The following is a 16,852-nucleotide window of genomic DNA, read 5'->3' on the forward strand; positions in this document are numbered from 1 at the left end:
CTACAGTGCAGTCTATATAGCATTTTTTTCAATTATTGTTTTCATTCGGGTTGAATGTAGATTGTATGCTCTTGTGTACAAGCCCTTATGTATACATTATTATATATACTTTGGAACACAGCGACGGGATTTGGTAATGTTTTACACCTCTATAAACTCAAATTAACTACTGACCTCCACATGGTATATTGAGATTCAGAGTTGAGTGGTTTTGAATTATATTGGTGTTGGCAGTAGTGTCTGCTGGGAATTGTAGTTCTAGGGAAGCAGTTGTTAAATTATGCATATATTGGCCTTACACCTGTATTTTGTAGTGGGAGAGTGTTGGATTGTTTGAAATGACATCTCCAAAAGCGGCTCATTGATTTTGTGATGATTAAAGGGGTTTTACACTCTAAATATGTATTTAATTTCATTCTGGTCCCCACCATGCCCAGTATTTCACACTTTACATATGTCTACTGTTGGGGATTTAGTAAAACTTTTATCTTCTACCAATAGTTTGGCTGCACCCTCTACCCCCTGCTGTATCTGTGGACATGTCGGTTGTCGCTATAATGGTTTATTATGTCTCCGCAGGGCTATGACAACGGGGTGTTCCATGTAAAGGAGAATATCTATGCAAAAAATGACGACTTGAAAGGAACCTTTCCTGTGCCTTACGACTTACCGCCGGAACACTACGCGGGGAAAGGTGCGTGACCCAAGGTCTCCCCATAACCTAATCCCAGTGACACCCTCTCTTCATTCCAGATGTACAGTGGGTATATAACATTGTGACATGTCTCTGGAAGACTTTTAGAAGGATTGAGCAGCGTGGTTTATTGGTGGTTCAGTTACTCCTATCATCCAAGAATCAAATGTTAGACGACAATGAATGATCCAACCTAGAACAGAAGGAGTTTTCTATTCTGTTTATAGGGGGAAATGGAGACAGAAAATGTATTCTCTAAGATCTCCTCTTCACTGAAACTTGCACCTGCCAGAGCTTAAATTTCTCCCCCGACCCAGCACCTGTCAGCCTCCCCCCTGACCAAGCGGATAGGCCTCCTCATGACCCAGTGACTGCCAGCAGTTACACTTCCCCTAAGAGGCCTTGTGGTGGCGGCGATGAGCATTGTACAACCCGGACTACCATGTTGGTGGGCGGCTGATACTTGCAGTCAGTCAGTGTTAGTAGCAGAACAAGTGGTTGCTGACAAGTGCTATAGATAACTGAGGTCCTGCAGTACCAGCTGGAGCTCTGATTCATGTAACAGTGGGTTTCTGGCAAGGGCTGTATCCCCCCTCTTATTTCATATAGATGGGGGAAAGGAGCTATGGCTGTGTTGCTAGCGTACATCCTGCAATATGTGCCCTTTTGGAAAGGAACAGGTTAAACTCAGGAATATTATGTGTTCAGACCTATAATTGTAGATGTGTTTTCAGTCTTGCTTTACTTATATAAAAAACAGGAGCAGCGTTTGGCACAGACAAGTGTACCTCTCAGTTTGGGGTCTTTACAACCTCTCTGGCCAGATGACACGTAATAAATTCTCTAAAAGCAGCGACATAAAAGCACATTATGCTCAGCACCAATTTTGAGCGAGTCTGCAGGAAATTGGCTGCATGTCTCATTGAGAATTCATTATGTGCCAGCTTTGTGTTATTCTGTCGCACAATTCATTACATCTCATTTTGCTTCCATGTAGGCGAAAATAAGATTTCCATCATTTTGTACTCGCCAGGAAAAAATATAAATTGTTATTTTCTGAGTTCTGGAAAAAATGTGATTTCACAAACTTATGTCCTCTCTTATTGCCACGGAGGATGTACAGTACTCTGCCGAATGCCACAGATGGGCTGCTGACCCTACTTGGCATGTGCCACATCATTTTCATTGAGGTTTCGTGGAACAAACAAAAGACGAAGTTGCTTGAGTTCCTGAAACTTCAAATACTTTGGATCATATATTAAGTATTGATTACAGACTTTCTGGGAGATGAATGGAGAGACGAGGAATAGTTTCACCACACGTTTTGCTACTTATTGTACTGAACTGGCTTGTCCTAGACGACATTACTGCTTGACTACTCATGTACGGAAGTTCCCTCCACCTCTGCCTACCCTGACCTCGGCTTGTTCCCGATTCCTTCCACTATTGGAACTGGATTCCATCTCCGATACCGGATCCGTTACAGATTTTACTCCTGTCTCTTCCATTGCCTTTCCTAGCGCTCTAATGCCAGTGACCTTCTATGCAAATAAACGGGAGTTCTACCAGTGTACACATAAAGATGGCCTCTTCCACTGTGTGTTTGTGGAGAACAACTTAATTGGCAAAAGTTCACTTCTGTTTTATAACCGCTATTTAGACTAATGCTTATTTGATGGATAAAGTAGGTTTAACAATTCCAAGATATTCGTTTGGTTGTGGTTCCTCTTCAGTTGTTTTTCCTGGTTCTGAGTACAATCACAAAGTGGATTTTTTTACCCTTTAGTTTGATTTGTTAATTTCCAGCTGAGAAATCTTCCCACATACTATGGCCTGTAGTAAGACGAGGCAAGATATACGCTTTTCACAAGCTACTCTACTCTTTTATAAGAGCAGGCGGCATAAAACCAACGCCCGGCTGTCTAATTACTTTAGGATCGTACCTTGTGACTGACGTTTTCTGATATAAAGTCTATCATCTGCCTACAGAATTATAAGGGTGCTCTGTTTTGGGAAAAGAGATTGCATTCAATTGTCTTAAAAAAAAAAAAAATAGATCCTGGTGGTCAGCGACTAGTTGTCCATGAATATAATTACAGTAATACATGATAAAAACTATAAACTTGAGGTTTGAAGCAGACAGGTCCTAGATGGACTATAAAAGACAATGTTACTGTAGGATTATAACAACATGGAGGATCTGTCGGGCAACGCGACGCACTTTAAGCAAGAACCCGCTTTTCATATGTAAACAAAGGGAGGGCTTCTAACTAACACGTTATACAAGAACTTCCAATGACAATTTCATATTATTGTGACAATATGGGTTTAAAACGATACAAAATTGTTACTGTAGGTAGACTGCAGCAATCTCTGATACAATTGGTCCAAAACCTCTTGATCGTGGCTTCCCCACACATTCACTTTTAAAATAAGCATCTCAGCCATGGGAATAAACATTTCCTAATAGGATTATTATATATATTTATTTATATTTTTAAAAAGGGTTTATCTAACCCTTTAAGAGGATTGTGACTCTTCAGCACCCATGTGGTTAAATTTTCGCTCACCAGTGAAGGGAGAGTAATTTGGAACCGTGGGAGCAAAACTCGCAATGCAAATGCTGTGAATCGATGTGAAAGGAGGTCCGATCACTGCTCGATTCACTAGAGTTTGACAGGCGTTCGGCGGGATGTTTATCCCCAGTGACAGCAAAAGTGGCGGCAATGTGCAGGATCACAGGGTCATGGGTGCATGAAAATCAAATCTATGTCCATCTTACATGTAATCATGAGTATAGTAAGGACAAAGCTGTGTATCCCTGTGTCTCATCCCAGCATCTAATAGCGGAGTTATAAGTAGCTCTTCCCAGCACAGATCGCTGCTTACCTAGTGATAATAATGAGTCTTAAAACTGTAACAACCTGTAAAAATGCTAATAGGTGTCGCTCATGGAACACGATACACAGTAATACCCGCACTGCACCCCCCAGGCAGAGTAGAAGAATGGAATATATGCAGAGAACTATTGCTGCTTATTAGATTACATTTACAGTATACATTTACTGTGCGGAAGCAGAGAGACATTAAATAGACATTTACCTATACATCGCTGGGCTGTGCTCTCATCACAAGCAGAGCGGTAATCCGAGGAATGCAAATGACAGCCGTGTTTCTGTGACATCCGAGGTAGCACATAGTCTCCATATAGAGCGACCCCGGATATAACTTAATTTCTGTACGAGATCTTCTGCAGTTGTAGCTCAGTTTATCGGTGCAGAAGCCAATAATATGAGATTATTTCTGTATGAAGGACGGGTATAGGACATAAGCCATACAGTGACATAGAGAAACGGGTGTAGTAACATTGCCTGTTCAACATATACTGCATGCTAAGTAAATAAAAGGAGTTTGATCATTGAAATTCATTACAATAATACATATGAAATAACCGGAGTGTTTAATTAGTAACATCTGACTTCATAGTCTGACTAACTGACACATGTAAAGTCACTGTATTCTATGAGTTGGTAGAGTGAATGACAGTTAGGGAGATTTGCTTTGCTGAAATTCTCTGTGTGGATTGGTTGATTTATACACAGGTGTGGAGCCAGTGATGTCACACATTTTTTGCTTGTATCAGATCTTAAAGATGGAGGAGCTTCAGCTATCTGTGATGGAGAAAATGTTATAACAGAGCTGTAGGGCAATGTCAGGGTAACGCTGAACAGTGTACTTTTCTAGTGGTTCAAAGGACCCCTAATAGTGGCTCCAAATTCTACAACCGTAAAAAGTTTTGGTGGTTATTGTAGATTGCAATTATCCATCAAAGCTGTAGATATAGGAACCTATTGCTGCTGATTTTCAGTGTTTTCCAGACATTCTCCATTGTAATGAAAATTAATTGTGCCACCAACAGAGCCACTGCTAGGAACCAATCCACATCCTTTCCCTTATGTATTTAAAGACCACAAGGATTTTGCTCTACTAAGAAATTTATTGAGCTCATGTCCTAAAAGTGGACTTGATGTACGTCGTTGACCATTCAGTTATCGACCCCAGCGAGTGCCTTGTGGAATGGGATTATAGAGGACTGTGTGCCCAGTGAGATTCACCTTGTCCACTGGGCTGACTCTCAGTGTAGAAATCTGTGAATGGAAGAACACGAAATGTTTGCAAACAATTTTGTTACACCGGAAACAGAATCCTTGGTGGTGGCAGTAGCCAATGAATACGTAGAACAAGTGTCCTGACTGCGTTTCCAGCAGTGAACATGATGCTAATGAGTGGCCAGGCTGCACAGCTACTCCGAGCTGGGGGATAACCACAAGAGCGCGCCGCGAAAGCGGCAGCCTTCTCTACGCCCAGAAGAGGAAGGAGACTCAGTGTTATGGTTAATGGACGGCTACGGTGGCCGGCAGATGTCTCAAGTTCTCTAAAGTAACATGTTTTGTGTGTCCACCTCGGGGATAGGGCACAGAATAAACGTTCCATCATGTACAAATGGTGGTTCCGGCGTCCTCTTTATTCTTACTACATAGCGCACAAGGAATTTATGTAGCGAGAAAATATAGGAGACCTGGTCAGGGGTCCTCTTTAAAAATTAACTCCTAACAAATGAACATTTCACAATATGTAAACGTTTAACAGTATGCAGTGTATACTGTCAGGTTTGTCTTGTCATTATTTTCACCAACAACTTTGTTTGCCAAAAACGTGTAACATAAAAAAGGGCAAAATTTGAAAACCTGTGGAAGCATTAAAGAAAATGTAGATGCACTTGTTAGTTAATGGTGATAACTTGGAGAGTAGGGGTCTTATTGCTCATCATTGGAATGCCCCCTGGGCTGTTCACCTAAGGGGGGCTTACATTGACAGAGTGAGAGAAATGGGGGGTACTGGTGTGACATATAGTCACAGGTGGTACATGTTGTGTGATTAACACAGGGTCCATGAGGAAGGTTTGTAGGTGCGTGACTCTGCTATTGTACATTGGAAATGTTGGTGGAAGATGACACGTTCAAACGATGATGTTAATTCATAATGTTTCCAGCTCCATTAATGACCAGGGGCTATATCACATACATATTTTATAAGACTTGTACAACATAACCCTGACTCGTCAATGGTCTTTGGTGATATTGCAACATTTTGCTTTTCAATATGACTTTTTAGCTGGGTTTTCAGACCATTGATGCTTTTGAGCAGAGCAGTAGTATGACTTGTGTTGCTTCAGGTTTTATTTTATTGTCCGAAAGATTGGACATTAGGAGATGGTTGAAGTAGATGGATCAACAATCAGCACTATCTGTCTATTTCACATGCAATACTTAATTCATCCTCCGCAGATGTCCTTTGTTAAATCAATTGATATAATTGTGTCTTAAATAATTTACAACACAGTGCGGGGTGAGTGGGAATCTGCATTGTGGATTTAATTGCCTGTGAAAACCACTTTATAAACAACACTTTATCTAACAAATATATATATTATGCGAGTTTGTATATATGTTTGTGTGTGTGTATATATATATATCATTTTTTTCTCTTTAATATATATTTTATAGTATATAAATCGTAGAGAGAGATGAATAGCACATACACTGATTTCTCAGGTGTAATTAAACACATCACATGTACAATATGTGAGAAATTGTAATACACTACCAAATCCTGCTTTGCATAATAAAGAGAACTTGCCGCATCCAATGTGTCAATTTTTTTAAATTTCATCTTGTTCTCTCCTATCTGCGTCTCTGTATCGAGAGCTTCTCAGGAGTTTGTCATCGTGTTGAAGCCAGAAGCCTGTGTGAATGCATATTCATAGTGAGATAAATGTATGTATTGCGCTGCGTTAATGTGCGTCAGACACATTCACAATAACTTATACACATGTAAAAATGCTCATTTAAGGTCTGTTAGTAAGATTCTTATTATCCCATCCACATATGTCTGTTTAACTTGCAATAAAAAATGATGTTAAACTCAGAATTTTATTGCCAGTTTGTCTTCAGTACATTGGAGACAGTCTCCTATACAGAGCTCAGCTCATCTTCAGATTTATTCAAACATACATCTTGCTTTTGTGTTTACTTCCCACCCACCCCCTCACCATCTAAGCTCTTTTTATCTTCATCATCTTGTGTTCACCCGGCAACCAGCCGCCAGTGATACCGTCTGCACACTCTGACTAAGTCTTGTGCTTCCTTTCAGACAGACCCTGGGTTTGGAACATTCCCTACGTCAACGCTCCGGACTCTCACGGGAATATCTGGTGTCCGTCGTAGGATCGCCCCGTAGATGAGGACTGAACGGAGCCTCTCTCAAAACCCTGATTGTCTTTCAAATCATCTTGTCTGTAAAATAGGTTTTTTTATGTACAAGTGAAAGAAACTTGAATAAAATGTATCATTATTTCTATGATGACTTTCATTATTATAAGGAACGGTGCTTTGTGTCAGTCTCTCTGTAGTAATAATAGAAAAGTATTAAGGAGTCCTGTCCCATTCAAAAATCATGCTGACTTTTCTTTACTAGACTGTTGGGGTGGGGGAGAAGGATTGTATAACGAGTAATCCCCAGAGTGTGGTCTGGTCACCTACTTACTAGTGAAGACCTCTGATAAATCAGGCCTGAGCAACCGGTGGCTCTCCAGGTGTTGTGAAACTACAAGTCCCAGCATATGCTGCTAGCCATTGGCTGTCAAAGCATACTGGAGCCGGCTGTACTAAATGCTACATCAGATAGGCCTTTAGCTATGTAATGACAGCTGGCTAGTAAGTGGATGGCATCCTGTCCAATCAGGAGCTGTCCCACCTGTCTGTTTCATTGGAACAGTCCAGATTCACAGGCCATAAAAGGGGTGGGATTTATTAGAAAGTGGGTGTGGCTTCACACAAGTGGGTGTGAATGGCCAGAAGTGGTGTAATCGGGTGGGCATTGTGCAGGACTTATTTGTCCCAATCTTGGCCCTGTAAATGTTGGAAGGTATGTACTAAGCGCTCAACATTGGTAAGAGCATCATATTGTTTACCTCACTAGAAACCCATAACATGCCTCCCTACATGCAAGTCCCTGGCAGTGGGACAGGGGGCGTGGCCACGTGTAAATGGGGGTGTGGCCACACCCCAAGAGGCCTGCCTAGCGCTGTAAAGCTAGGATACCCATTAGCTAATTCCCTTCCCCCAACATTCCCACCTGTGAGACGAACGTCCCCAGGTGGGACAGATCCCTAAAATCGGGACAATCCCGCTGAAATCTGAACGGTTGGAACGTATGCCATAACGTTGCCTAGATTATCCTGTAGGACACAATCATTCAGTGAGTCCATACAGAACAGATGGCCTGTTGGTATCGCCCCTTTCCCCTGGCAATGTGATGTTAGTGCCCACCTGGGTTGGAGTTGGTAATATTATTAAACGCAAAAGATATGTTTATGGGTGGAGCTATTGCTAAGGGGCGTGGCTTTCCTGCCCTGCAGGCTCCTTGGGAACCTTTCTGTTTATATTTATTTCAGACTTACATTCTGCATCGATAGAAATGTTCTTTCCTGTGCATGGTGTAATAAACCAATAACAATAAGTCCGGCAGCAGCAATCAATAGTCTGCACTTCCTATATCATACTGGAAATGTTCAATGTTTATTCAGATACCTTGTCTATCTCCTCTCCTTACCGCCATAATTCCAGCAGCATCTATGTAAGAAATATATTCACCATTACAGCATTTAAAATAAGCAATGGCCCTGACACTATACATTTGTAAATAAAAATGGAGCGGTCACTTTATAATGTATAACCTTACTTATCAGGGATGTTCTAGTAAGTGGCCTTTTCCAGTAAATGGATGATACCAGAGAACAATGGCTTACACTTGGCTACACATCAGATGTAAAGACAATATCCGATATCTCAAGTATTCTACAAACCTGACTTCGCCAATCTTGTGCAGATGATCCCATACCAGCGGGTACGGACACCTACCCACGCGGCTTCAGTTAAGTTCTGTTCTACTGCTATAGGAAGGATCCGAAAAATGATACTGCAAGATAATACTACCGTAACACCTGTTAATAAAGTAACTACCCTCTGCCCAGCTGCCAGTGCTACTTCAGGTACCATCCTCCTGTTCTCACCCTCTCTTACAGGGAGAGATTTAATCCGGATCTCCGGTCACTTAAGTCATTAGTGGAAGTTTACTCACGTAAAACCTTCATTGATATGAATCTAGAATGACATCTATCTTTTAATATTATAAAGTTTGTTTTCTGATAATGGAAACCAAGTCACCCAGGGTAATGTGTATTGTGCCCTTGACGGACTCGTGAGAAGGTAGTGACCTGAAAAATAATTCGATTAATCTCTAAATATTGTGGAAATGTTCGGGTGCAGCCTGCGCTTTCCTTATAATACGGTATAAAGTGACATAATGAATTCTGCAGGGTTTTCTTTAAATTGGCATGTAACAAAATGTGCTAAATAACGCTCTTATTAAGAAGATACAGATTTGGGATTTTTTATCATGAAACCCCCAATCCAGAAACTTATGAAAATCATGAGGAGAATGCATTATCCTACAGGCACTGTGAGAAGCACTGCTGCACACGGTAATGAGAGCAATATCATACACACAGACATTACCAAGTGTTTTCAACGGTCACTGTGAGGAGCACTGCTGTACAAGCTGACAGGAATATACATGCAGACATGATCACTTAGAGGCTTCTACAGTCATTAGTACACAAGACAATGTGAGGAATATAATACACACAGGCGTGATTACCTAATGTCTTCAACAATCACTGTGTGGAGCATTGCTGCTTAATGTCATGACAAGGGGAATGTCATACACATGATGACCCAATGTCTTCTACAGTCACTGTGAGGAGCACTGCTACACAAGGCAGTGATCAGACTAATGCTATACAGATTGATCACCAAGTAAAAAGGAAGCATGGCCTTGGTTTGGAGTCAGCTGCGTTCTCAGAAGAGCCGCATGGCAGTATAAAGACATAAACATGAGGAGCACCCCAATCTTCCCCTAAAACACCCTTTCATTGCACATGAAGACATCAGGGCAAACCGTATTGTAAGTGTCACTGTGTGATCTGTCTGAGCTTATTACATTAATCCAAGCCTAGAAATTCATTAATTCATTCTCCAGTATAAAGTGCCCCTGGGAGGTTCAATAGGTGCCACAACTTAAGTGTTTGTCAACGCTTCCAAGATGTGTAAAATTTAATTATTTTTGTGCAATGACCCCCCCACCCCCCCTACACCTGTTTCAGCCCTCCAACCTGATATAAATAATCACATCCTGCAACCATCTCATTTTTGCATGTGGACAGACAACTAAACGTATTCATGATCCCAACCGGCAATCGGCGCAAAATTCTGTGGTCCGCCCAGCACCTCCCATCATGGGATACAAAATTTTGCACCATCTGAACATGTCTCTACCGTCACATGCATGTGGGAGCATTTGAGCAAAAATCTGCCCATCCACCGCCAGAAGGTGCAAGTTTGCACATTGTAAGTGACCTTTAATGGTTTTAAGGAGCCCAGGAACAATCTCCTCTCCAACTAGACTATCTCAAATATCTCTAGTTCTATAAGACAATTACATATATATTTGTGAATGGTATCTGTAGTTCTATTGTATAAGGAAACTTGTAGTTCTAAAGGTCCTTTAACATCCAATACTAATTTGTGATAGGAAATCCAGATACATTTTGCAGTTTGCTACCTGCGTCTGCTGTACAGCGTTATGTTTCACCATATTTACAGATCGTATCTGTGACTCTATTTATCCGTGCCTCTGATAACATCCTGTATTTCTGTAGTTAGGCTCTCTGCTTTGGCATTCAATAAATCCAATTAAATCAATGTTGGAGTAGCGATAAAGACAGAAGGATGTAAACCAGTGATAAGCCAAATCGTTTATTACAGTAAATAAAAGCCATCTGTCATAATGGTAATGAATGACGTTTTGTGTCACCCTGCGCGTTTCACCTGGCTCATCGTACAGAAGCTCAGTCACAGGATGTAGATAAAGTAAAACAATTTTCATCCTCTCGTTTTCATCAGATGGACAAATAAGTGATTGTGGTCTCACAGTGAAGCTGTGTGTTAGAGTCATTGAAATATATGGTCTGTGGGCACATTTCCATAAAGCTCCTCTTTCTCTGTTTCTGAACCCTAACTCTCATTCTCTTCATTTGAACTCCACACTATCTGTCTATTTTATCCTCTCCACCTTCATGTTGCTGTCATTTATTGCCCCCCCCCCCCCCCCTAGGTGCAGTTTCCCAATTCCGTGGCCGCTGTGTGGCCTGGCTCACTTATTTCCTATCCTTTGACCTGCCTACTAGACAATGTAGCTCCAGCTACCACATACAGTCTCTGATGATCCAACCCCCAACCAAGGCACCCCAAACAGACCAACTACCTGCACAAGAGCTCCAGCACTGGAGGAAATCTCATTCCTATCCCAGTTTCCTCCACTATAAATTCATCCTTTCATCTTACAGCACTGTCCTTACCAAACAAACATTCTTGAAATCTCCTAATATCCACCCAGTCTTATAACCCACGTCACCTCTTTCCTAACTTCAACTCATTTCTCTGCCCACCATTCGACAAGATATTTCCTCATGCCAAATTCCACACACTCCCCACACTCTACTCACCTTCACCTACACTCCCCAATCCACCCTTAATTCATTCTCTCCAGTAACTGAAGACAAAGTCTCTGCACTCATCTCATCTCACCCTACAACTTGTCCCATTGACCCTATTACCTCCCAACTTCTCCGCTCCCTCTCCTCCACTTCCACTAACTGTTGGGGTCCCACAAGGGTCTGTTCCCTTTTACTTTTTTCATTGTACACCTCTTCTCTTGGGGCACTAATTTGCTCTTTCGGCCTTCAAGACCACCGCTACGTTGATGACACCCAAATCTATATATCTTCCCCTGACCTCTCCCCTCCTGTAATATCTCGTGTAGCCAACTGTCTTTCTGCTATCTCCACATGGATGTCCCAACGCTACCTAATACGCAACATGTCCAAAACAGAGCTTATTATCTTCCCTCCTGTCCAGAGTCACCACCTGCCCTCAAATCTCCCTCACTGTTAATAACACCACAATTTCCTCAGTTTCCCAAACCAGCTACCTAAGTGTCACACCTGACTCCGCCCCCTGCGTTTTTCCTCACATCCAGACTCTCTCACAGTCCTGGCGCATCCACCTTACAAACTTTGCCACAATAAGCCCTTTTCTTACTCAACATGCTACCAAAACTCCTTATCCATTTTCTCATCATCTCCCGTCTTGACTACTGCAACCTCCTGCTATCTGGCACTCCCAGTAGCCATATATCCACACTTCAATCCATCCTAAATGCTGCTGCAAGACTGATCTTCCTCTCTCACCGCTCCACATCTGCTGCACCACTTTGTAAATCCCTACACTGGCTCCCTGTGTCCTCCAGAATGCAATCACAATATTCAACTATACAGAGAAGCAGGAAGTAGACTATCAGGAGAATGTATTTCCGAAATGTAAGGGCTATGAATCATAGGGGAAAGGATTAATGTCATCTCACGCTTAGCCCCCAGTTTTTCAGCCAATCCGTTCATCAGAATTGTCACAGAAGCACAGATTATGTCAGGAAATTAGTGGAATTATATTATGGGAGGCAGTGTCTAATCTTTTTAATGTGATTATGTACATGAGGATGGGGTTGCAGGTGACAGAGGCAGTTTCATTAGGTGAGGAGGTTGGTAACTGGGAAGCCACAGTCTGAGAGTAGGTACAAGTAGCAGGGTCTCCCAACAGCACCGAGCAGCTATGTAATGTTCCTCTAAACCCGATGGGGAATGATTGTTGTATCAAACTCACCTCATATATGAAGCATAGTTCATACAGACAGCTTGATTTTGTTACATTATTTAAGCTTTAGCATCCCTATAAAGAAGCTGTGATCAGTAAGTCAAACACTAACGGCAGCTGCTGGAATGATTCCTTGTAATGTTTACACCAGGGGTAGGCAACCTGCGGCTCTCCAGGTGTTGTGAAATTACAAATCCCAGCATACCTTGCCACCTATCTGCTGGTTATCTATTGGCAAAGCATACTGGGACTTGTAGTTTCACAACACCTGGAGAGCCGCAGGTTGCCTACCCCTGGTTTACACCATAGACACTGATATCAGTGAATTACACCTTTACCAGCCACTTATATCTGCCTTAGGTGGCAATATGTACACTCCAGGGTAGGGACAGATGAGAATGAACCCAGGGGGTATTAGGAAAATGTGAATTGCCCCTAGTGAGAGATATTAGGACTGTAATTGTGAATAGTATCCGACACCAGCACAGTACATATAAGGCCTAAATTAGAGATAGAAGTAAATCCAGAAAGATGGTGTAACTTTGCACCTTGGCACAACCAAAACACTGACAGGGGAGAGGCACGCTTATAATAGGTGCAGACAAATTTGAGTTGGGAGGGGGCTGAACCGCATAAAATAAATCTGGCCAGTAATTGTTTTTAACATTCAAAAACAGGCACCATTTTCTCTGCATGCACATAACAATTGCATTTGTACCGCTTAAAAACCTCCATTGCAACTCAAATAATATAATGTAATAATATAAGTAAAATTGCTTCTATGTGTTTTCTTTTCTGCCTTGTTTTGCCAAATGTCAGTATGAATTTGCACATTCACAAACACACTTCCCAAGACAACGGCCCTCTCTCTCCTGCCATACTTGATTGACAGGTGCTTATTAGCCCTGATTAGGATATCCCACCTCGTTAAGCCCAGAATTGAGCACACACAGGTGCCGGTGTTTGGATACAATGATAGATGCTGCCTAACAGCTCAGCATGAAGTTTGAAGCAATTACACCACAGACGTCTATGTAGTTCCTCCTGGATTAATCAGTGCCACAACAATGTGAGTAGATTCTAATTTGCTATTATACATATCTGTATTTTACTTTGCTACTCGATTTGTTTTTGGAACCTAATTTAAGGGGCACTGACCTCAAAAATATTCTCTCTTTATTTGTGTTTGTGCAGAAAAGTAAATGTGAAGATTCTGGTTTTATGTTTGCAGAATGTTTCTGACAGTGAGGTTGCTCAACATAACATCACAGCGCGATATAGCTAGAAATCCAGGACATTGAATGTTTATCTAAGTCCACAGCCTGGTGTTGTGAAACTACAAGTTCCAGCATACCCTGCCAGCTATCAGTTGGCAAAGCATGCTGGGGCTTGTAGTTTCACAACACCTGGAGAGCTACAACTTGTCCAGGGCTCTTGTTAAATTATATTTTTTTTTTGTCAATTGACCATCCCTTTTCCAAACCCTTTATATCCCCTACACCTAAAGTTTATGTCAGCTGCATTTCCCCTCTAATACACCAGAGGCATCATTTGACCTGTCTGGCTGTTCGGAAGAGTACATCAGTCACAGCCTCTGGAATATTTGCAGAGACCTGACACAACTTTTGAACGTAGGGAAGCACCAGACCTCTGGAAATTTTATATATATATATATATCTTCATGTGTCTCTGTAATAGAAATATAATCCTCAGCTCCACCTGCTTACTGATCCTTTAGTTTGTGCTGCAGGACGCCCAAAGGTAAGTAAATGTACAGAGGAAGTGACTATGCTCACACTGTTCATAGGAAGCCTCTGCTAATCTTCATCTAGTGAAACAGTATCTTTCTTAGTGTCATTAGCAATAAAGTATCAAGAATAAAAACGTTAGCCGGTCAACTGGAGGCGTGAAGGAACCTCAGAGCAGTTGTCGCTGCAGGCAGGAAGCTAGATTGGCCTCCTGCTGACCTTCTAACACATTTCATTCTTGATACATTTTTGCTATTAAGGCTAATAAAGATACTGTTGCAATATATGAAGACTAACAGCAGCTCCCTCTATTCAGCATGAGTTACTCGTGTTACATTTTACAGAGACCTCACAAAGTCTGGCTCCCGCCAGTGAATTTTATCTCAGTATTAAAGATCACACCATGAGAAAATAACTGTGCAATTTCTGCAATAGGACAAATTTCTTTCAGCCGCCCCAATTTCTAACACTTTATTTTAGGTAATCTGTAACAATGAGTCTGTAAGATAAAGCAGATAACACGATTACAGGATTCCTGCCTCCGGGAACGTGTGATGCAAAGAGAAGAGAGTCTCCCACGTTACTACAGTGGGTTGGGAGATGTTCTGCTTTCTCTGCCAGATCTAATTCCCAATTAGATTTACATGGAAGCCCTTTTGATGCGCATACAAGATTTCTAATTGTCTGACATTGTTTTATCAGCAGAACCATCTGTTTCTTTTCTGTATCAAAACTTGATGATGGATATCGCATGTTCAGATAGAGAGAACAGCTGTGATACAATGTAACTGTGTCTTCTTCCCCTCTGTATCACTACAGGTAACTAGAGCACTGTCACACAGAGTATACTCACTCCAAACTAAAGTAATTTATTGCTGTGAGTATAAAAGAGACAATGTCACATGGTAAAAACATTCTCCAATTTAAATACAGTATGTTTGGCCAGATCCTGTCATGCAAAGTGTTTTTCTGCAATGATGACAGTTTATATTTCCAATTAGATCAGACCTTATCAATGATAATGGGAATACTACGCTACCTTCTGTAAAATATAATGATGTTAGCAGCCGCTGTGAAGTTCCATGGCTACATAATAGCATATACAGGTGACAGAACCAGGAGGTGACTTCTAATATCCTTTCTATGTTACATTAGGGATACAATGTTTCTCATACCCAAGTTTCCATTTGCAACAAAGCAAGTTCTTGTGTTAGATGATCCTCACATCCAAGAGTATTTTTTTTACAACTATCAACTTGATATATTATTTCTATTTATGTCACTTGTCTACTATCATCAACATTTATTTATATAGCGCCAGCAAATTCCGTAGCGCTTTACAATTGGGAACAAACATTAATAAGACAATACTGGGTAATACATACAGACAGAGAGGTAAGAGAACCCTGCTCGAAAGCTTACAATCTATAGGACAATGGGAGTTAGAAACACAAGGGCATGTGCTACATCATATTGCACAATGGACCAGCCAGACTGCAAAGGTAAAAGTACTGAGTGGGCTATGTGTGTTGCAATGTTGGTCAGAAGGTTGTTGTCTTGCGTTAGCAGTGTAGAGGATGGTAATAGGGTAATCTAGGGAAATTAAGATGATGGTTGAGGAATATCATAACCTTGTCTGAAGAGGTGGGTTTTCAGTGAATGCTTGAAGGTTTGAAGACTAGAGGAAAGTCTTACTGTGCGAGGGAGGGAATTCCACAAAGTAGGTGCAGCCCGGAAAAAATCCTGTAACCGAGAATGGGAGAATGTGATGAGAGCGGAGGAGAGACGTAGATCTTGTGCAGAACGGAGGTGTTGAGTAGGGAGATATTTCGAGACAAGTGAGGAAATGTATGTCGGTGCAATTTTGTTGATGGCCTTGTATGTTAGTAGAAGAATTTTATATTGGATTTGTTGAACTACAGGCAGCCAATGTAGAGACTGACAGAGTGGCTCAGCAGAGGAATAACTGTTTGTAAGGAATATCAGTCTAGCCGCTGCGTGCAAAATAGATTGTAGGGGTTCAAGTCTGACTTTGGGAAGACCAGTAAGGAGGGTATTGCAATAGTCGATGCGGGAGATGATGAGTGCATGAATTAATGTTTTTGCGGTGTCTTGTGTCAGATATGTGCGTATTCTGGAAATGTTCTTTAGGTGTATGTAACAGATTATTTAGATATAGAGTTGATGTGGGGATAAGGTTATTTCCATGTGATCATTTGCCAATCGCCTCATTTAAAATATCACTCAGTAAATTGGAAGTTGCTAATCCCAACCTCCATTGTCTTTATCACATGGGATGTGTGAGCAGTATAGAGAATGTGGGTTCGGCGGGTGACGTCTTTATTTCTTAATTTATTTAAAAACAAAGATTATTTTTATGTATTGAGGATTTGTTTTGTTTTGAAAACTCTGCACCTATTATCAAATGTCAATTTCCTTTCACTTAATGGGATTCCAGCCACGGTATTCGGGTCTGGTGGCTCTAACTGCAGCCACATTACACATTCACCCACTAATAA

The 16,852-nt window shown here is 41.4% G+C and overlaps 1 protein-coding gene across 3 annotated transcripts in view; it reads left to right on the forward strand.

Moving 5' to 3' along the window:
• The window catches only part of TDP1 (tyrosyl-DNA phosphodiesterase 1), a 47,372-nt gene extending 40,258 nt beyond the window's left edge, over positions 1–7,114 (forward strand). For all 3 annotated transcript variants that reach the window (XR_012680221.1, XM_075192611.1, XM_075192610.1), the window contains 2 exons: positions 580–694; positions 6,908–7,114. Coding sequence is in view for 2 of the 3 variants with exons in the window: in XM_075192611.1 (XP_075048712.1) it covers positions 580–694; positions 6,908–6,981 (189 nt within the window). In the remaining variant the exon portion in view is untranslated. The remainder of the gene's footprint in view (positions 1–579; positions 695–6,907) is intronic.
• Positions 7,115–16,852: the final 9,738 nt, after the last annotated feature.

The sequence above is a fragment of the Mixophyes fleayi genome, chromosome 12 (genome assembly GCF_038048845.1).
Source record: "Mixophyes fleayi isolate aMixFle1 chromosome 12, aMixFle1.hap1, whole genome shotgun sequence".
In the NCBI taxonomy this organism is placed as follows: Eukaryota; Metazoa; Chordata; class Amphibia; order Anura; family Limnodynastidae; genus Mixophyes; species Mixophyes fleayi.